The sequence below is a fragment of the Parasteatoda tepidariorum genome, chromosome 9, assembly GCF_043381705.1.
Source record: "Parasteatoda tepidariorum isolate YZ-2023 chromosome 9, CAS_Ptep_4.0, whole genome shotgun sequence".
Classification (NCBI taxonomy): Eukaryota; Metazoa; Arthropoda; class Arachnida; order Araneae; family Theridiidae; genus Parasteatoda; species Parasteatoda tepidariorum.
Genome location: NC_092212.1, coordinates 42,575,362 through 42,591,848, shown reverse-complemented (window position 1 = coordinate 42,591,848; position 16,487 = coordinate 42,575,362). Strand labels below are relative to the sequence as shown.

General features: G+C 27.0%; 1 protein-coding gene across 1 annotated transcript in view; it reads right to left on the bottom strand.

Moving 5' to 3' along the window:
- Positions 1–16,487, bottom strand: part of LOC107447933 (rho GTPase-activating protein 26) — a 187,898-nt gene that overhangs the window by 30,804 nt on the left and 140,607 nt on the right. Inside the window, exon 6 of the mRNA XM_043049206.2 lies at positions 1,024–1,134. Coding sequence (XP_042905140.1) covers positions 1,024–1,134 — 111 coding nt within the window. The remainder of the gene's footprint in view (positions 1–1,023; positions 1,135–16,487) is intronic.

The window sequence follows — 16,487 nt, the reverse complement described above, 5'->3', positions numbered from 1 at the left end:
TGGATCATCGCGTTCTAGGACTTAATCTTAATGGATAGAGAAGGTGACCTCAAATATACTAATTCATAAGAGCAGATGATATTTTAAGTTACGAATTCTGACACAAAAACGCACTTTCTCGCTATAAACATACCTTTTTTTTCCCCCGACGGATTCGGATATCAGATCCCCGAAATATCTGGAGAACTTTTTAAATGAACTGAAAAGTCTTTGCACACAACTATAAAATTTGTTTATCCAAGTATAAGTCCATGTAAAAATTAACTTTTAGTAAACATTTACTATTTTATTATTTTATTTAAGAATGGTCGAAACAATTTTTGAACGGTAAGGTACATAATTTGCTGCATAATTTTAAAAAATATAATTAAAAAGTTCTCGAGATGAGCAAAAGGTAAAATTAAAATTAGGGTTCCTAACTATGAGGACCATATTTCCCAGTTGCGTTTACCTCCTATATTTCGGAGGTCAAAAATCAAAATCCATTGGGGGGGGGGGATATATGTTTATTCTGAGAAAGTACGTTTTTGTGTCTGATTTCGTAACTGCTATAACGTGAAGATCCGATTATTAGATCGGAAGTTATTTAAGGTGGTCCATTTTTTTTTCACTGTGCACATTACCAAAGTAAAGTGTGGAAGATCCGCCATTCCGTACTTTAAGAGTTAAACAGCAGATCAGCTAGACAATGTGCATATTAACGACTTTCGAGATTTATCAGCAACAAAAAACACTGAAAAACTAGTTTCTAAGTATTTATTTATTTTATAGTAAGTTAGCAAAGAATTGAATTGATACTTCCAATTTATTACCTTAATAAATAAAAGAATTGTTTCCCCTATTTCTAGAGAACTAATAAATTATAATGGAAATTAAGAAAACAGAATTTAATTATGAAACAATACTTACATTAATTATTAACATACAATTTTGGAGAAGAAATTGCTTTCTTCTTAAATTACGAAACAAACAAAATAATTTTTTTTTATATTTCATACCAAGATAAAAGAACTCTCAACCTACCGTTTCAACAAATTCAAATTTTTTTCGTTCTTGTACTTCTTGCAGAAATAAAATATACTCTAATGAAGCTCGAGAAAACTGTCGTTGTTCTGTTTCTAAACAAGCATCAGCCTAAAAGAAAATGCATTTATTTTTAAATAAGTTTATTGGCTGATTAGTTTAAAAACATTTAGAAAGGTAATTAATAAAGTAACATAAATTTTAACTATATTTATTAACCATTACACTATTTTTTTATTTCTTTAATGTAAAAAAACATTTAAGCAGCTTAATATGTCATAAAAAGTACAATTAAATCTTCTTTGGTCATTCTAAAAATAAAAAAAATTTATTTTTTAGTTTTTTAATATTAATTTTATTAATGTTATATTTTGGCTCGAGTGTTTCAGAAATAGTAGATATAGATAAAAATAAAAATATGTTTACAAAACTTTTATAGTTTATATATTGTTCTTTTTAATATATTTATTAACCATTACACCATTTTTTTTATTTATTTAATATAAAAAACATTTAAGCAGATTAATATGTCATAAAAAGAACAATGAAATCTTTCATGGTCATTCTAAAAAAAACATGTTTTATTTTTTTAATAATAAGTTTATTAATATTATATTTTTGCTCGAGTGTTCCAGAAATAGTAGATAAAGATAAAAATATATTTACAAGACTTTTATAGTTTATATATTGTTCTTTTTTTTACTAGACAAATTTGAACAAATTTACTTAAACATCTCTTAAATACTTATTAAAAAAATTATACCTTATACAGTAAATTAAGCAATGTTACACTTTGATTTATCAAAAATATAATAAGCTTAAAATTTTTATCCAAACCTCAACTCAAACTTGAAATTAAAATTCTCAAAGTGTTTAAAGTAAGTAGTTACAGGAGATATTTAAAGTAGAGTTAAAAACTTAAATTATGTTTTTTAGTGATTATCATTAATAATATATAACTATTAATAATTTAGAATGCATTATTAAAATAATTAATTATTTTTGTAATAAACATTGATTTTTATCCGTTTATGCTAAAAGTGAAAAGGCATAATTCTGACACAAACTGGTTTTGGTGATTTTTTAAAGATTTATATTACTTGATATATTTCATTGATATCTTATGTTTCATTGAACAATGGTCAAAAAAAAATTTGAACAGTAGGATGGTTGGATGATAGCACAATATACACATTTTTTATATCACCTGAAGTGACATCTATTGGTTACACAAATTAAAAGAATTACATATTTTTAATACAAAATAAAACAGTGCACAAGATTTCAGCCACCCTAATGAAATAAAAGAAACTACAGTTAAATTGATTTGCATATCTCTCAGATGTTGCGCATTTTTCTCAGTGGAAAAAGAAGGGGGACAGGATATCCTGGTTGGTAGGACACTGGGCCCATGTCCAAGCGGTAATGCGTTCGATCTCAGCCGGCCGAAGACTCCCTGGGTAGTAAATGGTGACAGATACACGTTAAATCTGTCGAGTCACCAAGTCCTCCATGCTCCCATAACAAATCATACCTCTGAGGGTACTGATCCAGGAGTTTCCTTGTTTTCCGGATTGACTCAAAATTACAAGGCTACGGAATTGAACATTAGTGGTCACAAACCCAAAACTGGGTCGGCTGTTCAACGACGGTTATAAAATAAAATAAAATAGGACGGAAAAAAAATCCCCAACTAGAAGAACTTTAGAAACTAAGAGCGCATTCTAGAGTACATATGATGATCAGACAGCGGGCACCATTTATTTTCTCAAGATGAATTTTATAGCAGTGATTCATACTTTTAAACTGAAACATTTATGTTTATCTTACTGGCACAACGGCGACCCAACAAAAGAGTAAATGACGGCTGCTATGGTAACCCCCGTCATAGGCTGGGATCCCTGATATAAAGTTTCTACGAACGAAAAAAATTAGAAATAGAAGAAAACTTTTTTTTTTTTGAGAAAAAAAAAATTGCACAGTGATAAAGTTTTCTTTTAACAAACAAACTGTGTTGTAATAAGTACTAAATTGTCATATATTTTTAATTGATTAAATTTTTTTTATAGTCAGGAGTCAGATTTTGTTCCCAACGCGAAACATAAAAGACAATCAATATTCCCCAAAATGACATCATTACATATTAGTTTTAAAAACAAGTAATAAAAAATTAAAAAAATTTAAAGTCAATTCCTACTTAGGTCAACAAAAAAACAGAAAAAGAATTTTTTTTTTTCAGCGATGTACACGCTTCAATACTGACAGTATTACTTCCTAAATTAATATCTTGCTAAGTATCTTATACAGGGTTATTCATAATTCCCTCCGCCTGTAAACGCCATTTTTCTTTACTGCAACTCGCTTCAGTAGTACATGTTACTGCCATCTACCGGCAACTTCTAAAATTAAAACTTGAATACTTTCGGAATAATTTCATATGTTCTTTTTTGCAATATTAGTCTTCGTGTTTTTACTATAACCCTTCGAAACCACGGAGGGAATCATGAATAACCCTGTATAAGAGAAATTGTTTTCTCCCATATAAAACTAAAATTAATTAACTAAATTTAATTAATGGATTAACATTTGAAAAAACTGTATTAACATCAAGTGCCATCTACTACAAGTTTAAAAAAATGTATTTCAATTTAAGTGGATGAATAAAAAGTATTTTATTGAGGATTGAAAATTTGAACAAGATATATAAGGAGAGTGAACTAATAATAGGAATTAAATAACATCCGAATTGGACTATTTTTAAAACAACAATTTTCAGGGCTTAAATATCAGATGCGTTTAGCTGAAAATATTAGATGTACTTGTACCATGCCAGATTTTCATTAACCGAATATTACCCGGGGTCGAGTGGGCCAGCATCCAAGGTTTCGTGGCCAAAATTAGTATTTCGATAAAATTTGTTTCAAAATTTGTATTTAGGGGTTTTTATGTCCAGGCAAATTGAATTCATAGTTAAAATTTTGAAATACACTAAAAATACCCAAGAAAGCAAAATGGCGGCAGAAACATGGCGAGCAAAAATAAAAAAAATAATATAGTACGTTTAAATAATTAAATATAGCAATGGAAATATAATAATTTTCGTAATTTTATATTAAAAATGAAAAGCAAATTATATTTCCGAAGTAATATTACAAAATAACGTGAAAACATGAAAAAAAAAACATAATTTTTTGCTTTTCAGTATATTTAGTTCATCTTTGCAATACAATACGGGCAAAATGGGGCAGGTTTTTTCGAAAGAAGAAACATCAAAGAAGACAACAAAAAAAAAAGTTTAGCTAATTTAATTACCTCGTGGAACTTTTTGGAACTAATTTTCGAAAGTCGCTCAAACATTGTAAAATGTCAAATGATAAGATATAAACTATAAGTTTATCAAGAGTATTAACTAATCCAACAAATTGAAAAATTGTACTATTATTTAACACTAATTACTCTGATAAAAAATGTAACAGTAAGGAGAAATTCCTACATATATTTCTGAAATAAAAATTTAAAAGTTACATTTAAAACAATTTTTTTAACATATTTTTCACTAAATTGTACTCTTGTCGGTCCAAAAAGTAAATTATAATGTTTGGAATGATTATGATTACTTAATTTGGGATATATTAAAACTGCTTATACATATTTTAGTTGAAAAATTAATTTTTTACTTTTGGCTAAAGATCATAGTCTTCTGGCCCACAGTAGGTCGGTAAAAAAAAATTATTTTTTTTACTACCCGATACCGGGTATACCCGGGCATGTTTACCAGGTTTCTAGTGCTGGGTAACACTCATTTATTTTCAACAGAACATTATTCAGAATTATAGTAATCTTAAAATAATTCAAACATGCAGTTTTGGAAATCCATGTATCCATCAGTTTCAGATTAACAATCAAGACTAAAATAACGGTTTATGTGCGGCATATTTTACTTTTGTGCACACATATAATTTAGGGAAATTTAGATAAAATGAACACCTTCAGGACAAAGAAATATGTTCGCTTAAGAGAAGGACATGAAAATTCAGAAATAGAATGCTGAAAACTATTTCAACTAAATTAATACGATAGTGTAATAAATACACAACTACAAATAATTATAAATAAATAATTAGATTCACATATATATGTAATAAAAAAAAAGAAAATTGAATGCCAAGTCAAAATTCAGATTATTCCTGTATTTGAATTGAGGAGAAAGAAGAGAAGTATTAGACCTTGACAATGATTCTTTCTACACGCGTTGGTTTATGCAATGAAAAATTTATTGGGTAGATGACATTGAAGTACTAATAATAGGACATTGATTTTCTTTAATAGAGGCTAAAATATAAGAACAGGGATACATAATTGAAAAATGGATAGCACCAGAATGAATAAAATAGTATGAAAGAGAAGCTGTCTGGTAATTATTGAAAAAAAAATGGGAACAAAATGTTAATTTAACAAAATTTTTATTTATTTATCCTAAAATACAGTTAATGCTTTTTCGATCCATCTAATTAATTACTTGAAGATCTAAATGTCTGATGAATATTGTTTAAATAATAGAGACGTTTGGTTTCAAAGCCCACTCGATTCGGTTTTTATTTCCCTTTTCAAAACTGAATCTTTCAGTTCTTTAAAAGTGCAATATTAATTTATCTTTTAATCTTATTAAATATTCTGATATAACAAAAATATTTACAAAACAAATTGATGCAAAAAAAAAAAAGTATTTATTCGAGATATTTCTTTTATTGTACATAAGTAAATAAAATATGCCAAAATTAAATGCAAATATCGAATTAAATTACAATAAAAAAGATTGGATACATAGTTTGGTACGACAAGAGCTGGAGTTGGCTATACTGCGGAAAACTAAAACGACATTGCGGACATTAAGTAGGGGTAGATCTAACAGTATTAAGCACTCAGGCAGGATAATAAAATCTGTGTTTGCATGAAGAAAAGGCTGAGTTTACTCAGAGGCTTAAAAGAAAGATACTTAAAATATTTTTCAACCCTAAAAGGTAAATATGCTTCGAAATATTGGAATATGCTGGATCTGTAACATTGAGAGCAGCTTGTAAATTTTGCGAAGAACTCATCAGAATTTAAGATTATTAATCGTAATCTCAATTCAATGTTATTAATTATAATTATAATAACAATTTTATATCATTTTTCCTTACCTTCATAGCAATTATCGTCGCTAATTACGTTTACCCTAAATTACAATTGCGAGAAATTGATTACCGGTAATCAATTAAATTTTTTTCCAGTCTGATATGCGTTCAGGATTGTAAAAAAATCAATAGTTTGGCAATATTTTATGGTTTATAAACAAAGTATTTAATAAAATAGGTAGGTATTTTATTTACGTCGAACTAGAACTGCACAATGGGCTATTGGCGAAGTTCTGGGAAGCATCCCCCAGGATGATCTGAAGACATGCCATTGCAAATTTTGATCCTCTGCAGAGAGGATGGCTCCCCTGATTTGGTAGCCCGACGACCTGCGAGCGAAGTAGAGTACTTTACGGTAGATCAGTTTAACAAAGACCGATACCGAGCACCCACGGTCTCTGCGTAGGCAGATCAGAGTGCTCACCCACCCGCTTACTGACCGCAGGCAGTGAGGCTTGACTTCGGTGTTCTACTGGGAGCCGTATCTTTACGATCAGTCCATTACGGGACAAATATTCAATAAATTATATAATATAATGATATAGATGTTTACAAAATGAATAATATTTAACATTGCCTAAATTTATTAAAAACCTTCAATTTATTAATTTGTAAAATTTTTACTACTTATAAAGTCGTGCTAATGCGGAACCGGCATTGAAATTAAGTCCAACACCACTTACTTACTAAAAATAGACTTGCCTTATTTTCATATTACTACAATTAATACAAATAATTTCTATCTTGAGCCGCGATGGCTCAGGGGATACAGAGCTCACCTGCCAATGAGGCGAGCCGGGTTCGAATCCCAGTCGATAGGAATTCCGCATCCGGCTTGCACCGACCACAGTGCTGACGTGAAATATCCTCAGTGGTAGACGGATTATGGGTTATAGTCCCCTTGCCGTCAGGCTAATCGTAGGAGGCTCTCTTGGTCTTCCTCTCCTTGTGACGCAAATGCGGGTTAGCTCCATAAAGAAGTCCTCCACGAAGGCAAATTTCTCCCAATACTCGATCCAGGAGTTCCCTTGTCTTCTGGTCAAAATTACAAGGCTACGGAATTGAACATTAGTAGTCGTAAACTCATAAAATTGGGTCGGCTGTTCAACGACGGTAAAGTCCTCGTCATATAAAAAATAATAATAAATCATTTCTATCTTCTATTAAAACTAATACACCTCCATTTTATTTTTTCTGAACTGAGAACATCCGAACAGAGAGCACCAAAAAATTAGTTAAGATAAAAAATGAAAAACAACACATTCACTAGACTTTATAACATTTATTAGACTTAATCATTAGACTCTGCATATTTAAATGACTACTGTTCTACTATATACTAAAGAAGACTCTCACATATCCCATTAATAACTATTACAGAGAGATTTTTGATTGACAGAGCTAAGCATGTAAACTATGTCGAAACCTAATTTCAAAAAACTTAATAACAGCAATAAAATTTGATTTTTTTTTAAAAAAAACTGAATAAACGATAAGCTAAGAATTTTTGATAATGTAAAAATAAAAAATATACAGGCTCCAGCAACAAGTAAAAATAAAATTTACAAAACTGAGTAGCCATAGAAAAGTTTAAATCATACATTTTATTTAAAGGTAAATTTAACGCGTAATATGATTTTCACATAATTAAAACACTATGCAACTTTCATGCACTAATTTTAACTTTAATGCGAAAACAAATAAATTAAAAAATACATACTTTATTTATCCAAGCAAATAAATTATTTTTTCATGTACATTCAAAATTTTCGCTTAACAGAACACATCTCCTCTAATCAAATCGAAAACTAACTGCTAAACTTACTATAGCGAAAAACTTTTATCCTCTCTAAATTAAGGATTCAAAATGAATAAAAATCCACTTATTTAAATAGAACGAAAAATAATAATTTATTAATTGTAAGAATTAAAACACATTGAAAATATTATATTGTATTAATTACAAGAATTCTAATATATTAAAAATAAGATCGCTATTTAATTATAAGAATTCCAATGTAATAAAAAATGATCCTTCATTAATTATAAGAATTCTAATGAACTAAAAATACGATTCCCTTTAAAAATCACAAAAAAATATTTTTCTTATACTTATAAAAAAATATTTTTTATACTCAAAGCCGATTTTCAGGAGTTTAAAAAGCATCGTAGGAAATTTTTCATTATATATATATATATATATATATATAATGAAAAATTTCCTACGATGCTTTTTAAACTCCTGAAAATCGGCTTTGAGTATAAAAAATATTTTTTTATAAGTATAAGAAAAATATTTTTTTGTGATTTTTAAAGGGAATCGTATTTTTAGTTCATTAGAATTCTTATAATTAATGAAGGATCATTTTTTATTACATTGGAATTCTTATAATTAAATAGCGATCTTATTTTTAATATATTAGAATTCTTGTAATTAATACAATATAATATTTTCAATGTGTTTTAATTCTTACAATTAATAAATTATTATTTTTCGTTCTATTTAAATAAGTGGATTTTTATTCATTTTGAATCCTTAATTTAGAGAGGATAAAAGTTTTTCGCTATAGTAAGTTTAGCAGTTAGTTTTCGATTTGATTAGAGGAGATGTGTTCTGTTAAGCGAAAATTTTGAATGTACATGAAAAAATAANCCTGGGAAGGGTTTATTCGATTAACAAAACAATAATGAAGATAAACAAATTTGTGAAGGGTCCGATTAAAAGATAAATTATTTCGTGAAGGATCCGTTTTTAAATTAAAATATTTTGATTTTTGACTTTTAATGGCAAAATGCAGACCATCTTTAAATAAAAAGGTTGATCAGTACAAAAAATAATCATAAAAAATATTAATGATTTGAATCAACCAACATATTATAATCAAAGAATTTAATATAATTTTTAACTGACTATTTATTAGTTTTTCGTTCTAAATTAGTTTCGTTGATCAGAACATTTTAACAACAAAAACTTTTTTAATTAATTCCCAAATTATAATTTAAGAATTAGTAAATTTAATATTAAAAAAAATTTCAAGGTTTCCTAAATGCTGTAGAGCTTCACTTCTGATTTAAGTTTTTTCAAATTATGTATGCAACAGACTTGTACATAAGCTATGAGAGAAAAAAGAATGGAATATTCTAAATAATCAAGTAAACTAAATTTGTTTCTGAAATAGCGTTTTACATCCAGAGAGCTGTCTAAAAGTTGTTTTCTTGCAAAGTTGGTCCGACAGTATGAGAAACTGAGTGACCGGACTTTTACCCGGATAAAAAAAAAATTGCTTCTCTATTCTGCATTTTTATTCTTATCTGTATTCTTTTTTTCTATCATTAGAAAATAAACAAAAATGACGTAATATTTACAAAAACAGATAATTATTTGTATATAATAAGCATTTATGTCCTATGAAGTAATGAAACAAAAATAAAATGTAAACCCTTTTTTTTTTTTTGGATAAAATTATCTAAATAAAGATAAGTAATTTGAATGCACAGAAAAAGTATGAGAGAGAAAAAATCGTGGAAAAAAAATTAAAAGTGAAACTGTTCTGAAATTAGCACCTCTCAGGGCGAGAGTTAGTTCTGTAAATGTTGTTTCCTTACAACGTTGGTCTGACTGCGGGGGAAAAAATTAGATAAGCTGAGAGTTTTACATAATTCTAAAGTTAACTTTTTTCCTGGTTAACGAAATAACATTTCTTTGAGAAAGAAATAGTTGCAAAAAAACTTACTATATTTATTTATCTGGACTTGGAATATACTAAATTTTGAATTAAAAAACATTCTATTGCCTCGAAAGTAATAAAACAAAAATAATTAATGATATTTAAGGTAAATTTAGATATAGTTAAATATATAAACAAAATTTATTTAATGCAGGCAAAAAAAAAAAAAAAAAAAAAAAAAAAAAAAAAAAAAAAAAAAAAAAAAAAAAAAAAAAAAAAAAAAAAAAAAAAAAACTATTACGATGCCTGAACTCAATTGAAAATAGCATTTTAAGTTAAGAGTCCTGTGAATGTTGTTTTCTTACAATATTGGTCTGACTGCAGGAAAAACAAGATAACCGAAATTGATATAATTCTAAAATTGCCTGTTTCACTAAAATAAAATAACATTTGAGAAATAAATATTCACCTTATTTATATAATTGAGAATAACTCGCTATATTTTTCTTATTATGCACTAGGAACTTAATAAATTCTGTATAAAAAAATAAACAATTAATTGCAATAAAGTAATGAAACAAATAATAATTAATAACGTTAGTTAGATCAAATTAATTAAATAGCTCTGCAAATGTCTTATTACACCGTTAGTCTGACCGTAGGAATTAGCTGCTTTCGACATAATTTGAACAATTATCATTTTCTTTTTTAGAGAGTATAATTCTTCTTTTTTTAGTAAGAATATAAGAATAATTATCCACACATAAAAAAAAGAGTATTATCTAATAAAGATTATTATTACATTATAAAAAGAATATTATCCACAATTTAAAAAAAAACTTTTATAAAATTAAATTATAAAATAACTAAGGCGAATTCACTAAAATTAGATTCATTTAAAATTTATATTACGTTACAAATTAACCCAAAAATTACTTCAACGGATAAAATTCATAATAGAAATAAAATAGTAAAACCTGAGGCCTTCTTTAGAGAGTATTATTCTTCTTTTTTTAGTGAGAATATAAGAATAATTATACACACATAAAAAAAGAATATTATCTTATAAGATTATTATTACATTATAAAAAGAATGTTATTCACAATTTAAAAAAAAACTTTTATAAGATTAAATTATAAAATAACTAAGGCGTTTATATTACGTTACAAATTAACTCAAAAATAACTTCATCATAGAAATATAATAGCAAACTATAAATTCATAATAGAAATAAAATAGTAAACTATAAATTCATAATAGAAATATAATTGTTAACTGTAAATTCATAATAGAAATATAATTAATAGTAAACTATAAATTCATAATAGAAATAAAATAGTAACTCAACCTCTAACAGTGCCTAAAATAACGTCTTACGTCAAGAGAGTTCTGTAAAAGTTGTTTCCTTGCAAGAGTGATCAGACTGCAGGAAAAATAACACGTCACGTTTTTTTTTAACCTAATTCGGAACAATACTATGCCTACGCGTTTCGTCTAGCTTCAACTGTGAAAGGAATATAAATCAGTCAGACTGCCTTTATTAGAACATAATTATATTATTATGAGATATTTAATGTACTTAGCATACATCGAATATTTATTTTTTTATGGGATTTATTAATAATAATAATAAAAAAATTCTAAGAGAAATTCCAAGATTTAATTTAATGATATTGTTCTCAAATTAGTATCTCAAATAAAAAGTCTTTCTCTTTTTAAAAAAGAACTTGTATTGGCTAGAGTTAATTGTTTTCATTCTAAGAAAAGAGATTAAATAAATAAAAAATATGAAGAATAAATAAAATAACCAATTTGAGGTAACAAAATTTTTAAAAAAAACTGTAATTATTGTATAAAACTGTATATTAAAAAACTGTATATTACTGATTAAAATTGTTTCTAAAAACATATAACTTCATTTGTACTTCTATTAAAACTTTATTTATTACATTATTATTATAATTTTTTTATTTTTTTTTAGTTACTTAAATTCAGAAACTCTGATATTTCTGATCTTCAATTAAATACCAAGTGTCCCGCAAATGTTGCGACAAACTTCTAGGGAAAGTAGGGCACATAATAGGGATTAAGAATTACCTAGGAAACTATAACTGGAAATGTCATCTTACGCTGCTAGGGGCGCTTTCCTATTATGGACATGTTGTTCATGTGCCCTTTGAACTTGAAATTTTATTTTTCTAAAATATTTTGATTTCATGTTAATTTTATGTTCCTAATAATTATTGTCGAGAATTTCATTCAGAAAGGTTGTTTTATGGTAATTCAATGACTAAACAATCTTGTCCTAGTTAGTCACCAAATCATTAAATTACGATAAAACAGTTAATACAGTACCTATTTTAAACCAGTTAATTAAAAAATTAAGATAATTTAGATAAATAAAAGTACCCGATTTTCAAAGGCACACGATATAAAAGTTCATAATAGGAAAGCGCCCTTAGCAGCATACGATAACATTTCCGGTCATGTTTTCCTATATAATTTCTAATCCTTATGATGTGCCCTATCTCCCTTAGAGGTTTGTCGCGATGACTCAGGGGATAGAGCATTCGCCCTCCAATGAGGTGAACCGAGTTCGAATCCCACCGATGGCTGGTCGATACGAATCCGCATCCGGCTTGCACCGACCACAGGGCTGACTTGAAATATCCTCAGTGGTAGACGGATCATGAGTTAGAATCTCCTTGCCGTAAGGCTAACCGTGGAAGGTTCTCGTGGTCTTTCTCTCCATGTAACGCAAATGCGGGTTAATTCCATCAAAAAGTCCTCCACGAAGGCAAATTTCTCCCAATACTTGATCTAGGAGTTCTCTTGTCTTCTGGATTGGGTTCAAAATTACAAGGCTACGGAGTTGGACATTAGTAGTCTTAAACCCGAAAATTGGGTCAGCTGTTCAACGACGGTTACAAAGTTATAAAAACACTTAAGGGACACCCTGTATTTTAAAATCATACAAGAAAAAATAATTGTGATAAAGACATAATTGTTCTAAGTTAAAAGATGAATTAAATAGCGTAAATTTGAATTGTATGCATTGAATAATCAAAAAACAGTTGAACAACTATATCGACTACACAAACTTATAATTAATAAACCTTTTTTTTAATTGGAACGATAAAGGACATATAAAAGTTTTAAAGCTCTTAAATACTGAATAGTTAAGAGAAAATAAGAATTTGAACTTCAATTTGTGTTGCTTAAGTCCGACCTTTAAACAAGCTTCACGTAATTTAAGATCGATGCAAGTGACTAAATAAATTGACTATAGGTTGAATTCAATGGACTATAGGTTAATTTGTTAATTCAGTTATAATTTATTTATAATATTACAAGTCTTATTTTCTTCATATCTCTGGCCACTACATGCATTTTTTTTTAATAAAAGAAAAACCCCAAAATATATTTATATTGAGCGAAATATAATTATCTGAAAATTAATAAAAAAAGAAAGAAGCATTTAATGTTTTACTAATTATGAGAGGTATAGTTTTCCTAAAACTTTTTAAGCGATAAAATAATAAAATAAAATGCTCCTAAAACAATTTACGTAATTACTTTCAGGAAAGAAAATTTACATAATTTAATGTGTGCATCAAATATTAGTTCTGGATTTTTTTTTTCCTTCGAAAAAATTAATGTTCGTAATCATACATTAAAAAAGTCAGACGTAAGGAAGGGCGGGGAAAAAACTATCGAGGAAAAAAATATACGTAATAATGATTACGCGGTGTTCATTTCGACTATTAATGACTTTTTTCTCACCAGTTAAATTTTATATCTTGCTCATTAACTGTTGCCGGATTAGAAGATAACAAAAAATAAATGCCCGATGTGAAATATTATGCTAACTATAATTTTTTTTAATCTTCGTTATGTTGGAAATACAGTATAAGAAACATAGTTATAATTATAGACAAAAATTGAATAGTTAAAAATAAAATAATGCAACCATGTTAAAATTAACATATCCAATAAAAATAGTTTTTGATGAAAGGCAAAATATATTTTGCTAATATATTTTATTTGCTATTAGTTAATAAGAGCAATATTTGAAGAATTCCATTAAAATATAAATTATTTTCGAATCTTGAAAATAAAGCTACATTTGATAATGAGATGCATTTTCATTTTATCGTTTAATTATTTAGATAAATTTTTAATAACACAATTTTTAATAATACCATTTGATTAGTTTAAGATACATTTCATTCTGTGCAATTGAACTTAAAATAGCGTTTTTAAATGGAAATATTTGAAAAACAAAATTTAATAATTTTAAAGGAAAAAAAATTATTTTAATATTAAATTTTTAATTATTACATGCATATTTTACTGCAAGAACTGGGAAACATTTTACATAGTATTCGTTATCATATTTTGATTGAAATATTTATAAGTTGTGCTTAACACGCAAAATTGGTGTAATATATTTTTAAAGATAGAAATTTGCTTTGAGTGCTTTTAATAAGAATTTAGGCGCTTAAGTTAGTAAAAAAAAGAAGAATAGTTTTCTAAAAAACTAAACATTTAATAAAAAAAGAAAACTAATTCATATTAATGAGGTTTCATTCAAAGTTTTTTGCGATTTTCGTCAATTATTTTTAGTATTATTTAATAATTTCAAAACAATAAAATAAACACATCTCAAAACTCTCATACAATATACAAATAAAATTCAAAATAATCTGAAATGTTTATAATCTCTGGCAAACAATTAAAATAATAAAACAAAATACACATTGGACAGAATATAATTAAAATTAGCAAAAATAAATAAAGCTATTTCGCAAAATATTATAATGGAACATCTGATACCAGTTTAAGGGAGATCATTATACATTTTACTTTTAACATGAGTAATAGGTACAGTATAAAATATTTACAAATAACCAAGTTCTCATTGGCTACACGATTTCCTTCTTTTGCATGCGTGTATATTCTCACACGAACATCATATAGAACCAATAAAAAACGAATACTCTATTCGCACAATATAAATTGTCAGAGAATTGTCCCCCCTCTTAGTGTTTTGAATATTGATTTTCGTCTGATGGACAAATGAATAGACATCACATTTAAGTCACTGGAAGAAAAAAAAGAGAATAATTTAATGAATAATTCATAAATGTATTTATGAATATGAAATACACATATTTTATTAATTTGTATGACTTGTGAACTTTGTATAATTTGTCTGACTTTGTATGATTTGTCTTTTTTTTTTATAGTTTAAATATTATTTATAAATATGAAGGAACAATTTTAATTAATCAAAACAGCAGTTACTATAAAAATTTCGATAATTTTTTTATTATTGAAAGCTAGGTATAGAGGGTTATTTTGTTTTATTTTCACAGACACTGCCTGGTTATGAATCATTTTGCATTATTGCAAAAATATTTTCTAAAAAGGTATATAGGAATAAAAAAGTTTAAGTCGTTGATTGATTAATTTAATGTTGACGAATCGCCGTCTCTTCAAAATAAAACGTGAGTTACATTACCTTTTTTTTTTATTCTTACATTGTGTAAGAGAGAGCGTTACATCGCCTATTTTATTATTCTTACATTGTGTAAAAGTGAGCCTTACATTACCTTTTTTTTTTTATTCTTACATTGTGTAAGAGAGAGCGTTACATCGCCTATTTTATTATTCTTACATTGTGTAAAAGTGAGCCTTACATTACCTTTTTTTTAATTCTTACATTGTGTAAGAGAGAGGGTTACATTACCTATTTTTCTATTCTTACATTGTGTAAGATAATGCGCTTCATTACCTAGTTTTTTATTCTTACATTGTGCAAGAGAGAGCGTTACATTACCTATTTTTTCATTTTTACATTGTGTAAGAGAGAGCGTTACATTACCTATTTTTTTATTCTTACATTGTGTAAGAGAGGGAAATGAAGAATCACTTCTGTGTTTGATATATGTAACGCACGTATTTGTCAAACTAAGTTCCATAATTTGAATTGCTCATTAAACAAAACTATGACGCTCATTAAAAAACAGTTGAGTTATGTAATTGAAGTAATTCAGTACCTAAGATAAGATTAACCAGCCCCCCTCAAAAAAATTTATTAATTAATTAAATATACATATAATTTAGCACTATTTATGCTTGATACTTTCAGTTTTGTCAAAAAGCAAGCTGAAAGTTATAATTTCATCAAGACCTCATACCGGCTTCTTTTTTTTTCTAGCACCAATAAAGATTAATTGTAAAACTAATTGTATAGCCTATGGAAGAATTACACATGCTAGCAAAAATGTATTCATTAACTTAGAACACCTCAACTATTAGAGTTAACTACCGTTTTGTAATATGCTGGCAGTAATTTTGAAGACATAATTGAATTGCGTTCTTTATTGATTCCTCCTATTTGCTGAATATATATGCCTTGAAAAATTTTAACGTTAAAAAGGAAAAGCATATTTCAAAAAAGATATTTTACTTAGATGATTAGATTAAGATATATTTCTTGAAGTGCAGTAAAATAAATAAATAAATAATAAAAAGAATCATATAATATCATTAACGCCTACTATTTTATTTTTTTTCTAAATATAAAATAAAAATCTTTTTTTCTTTTAAAAT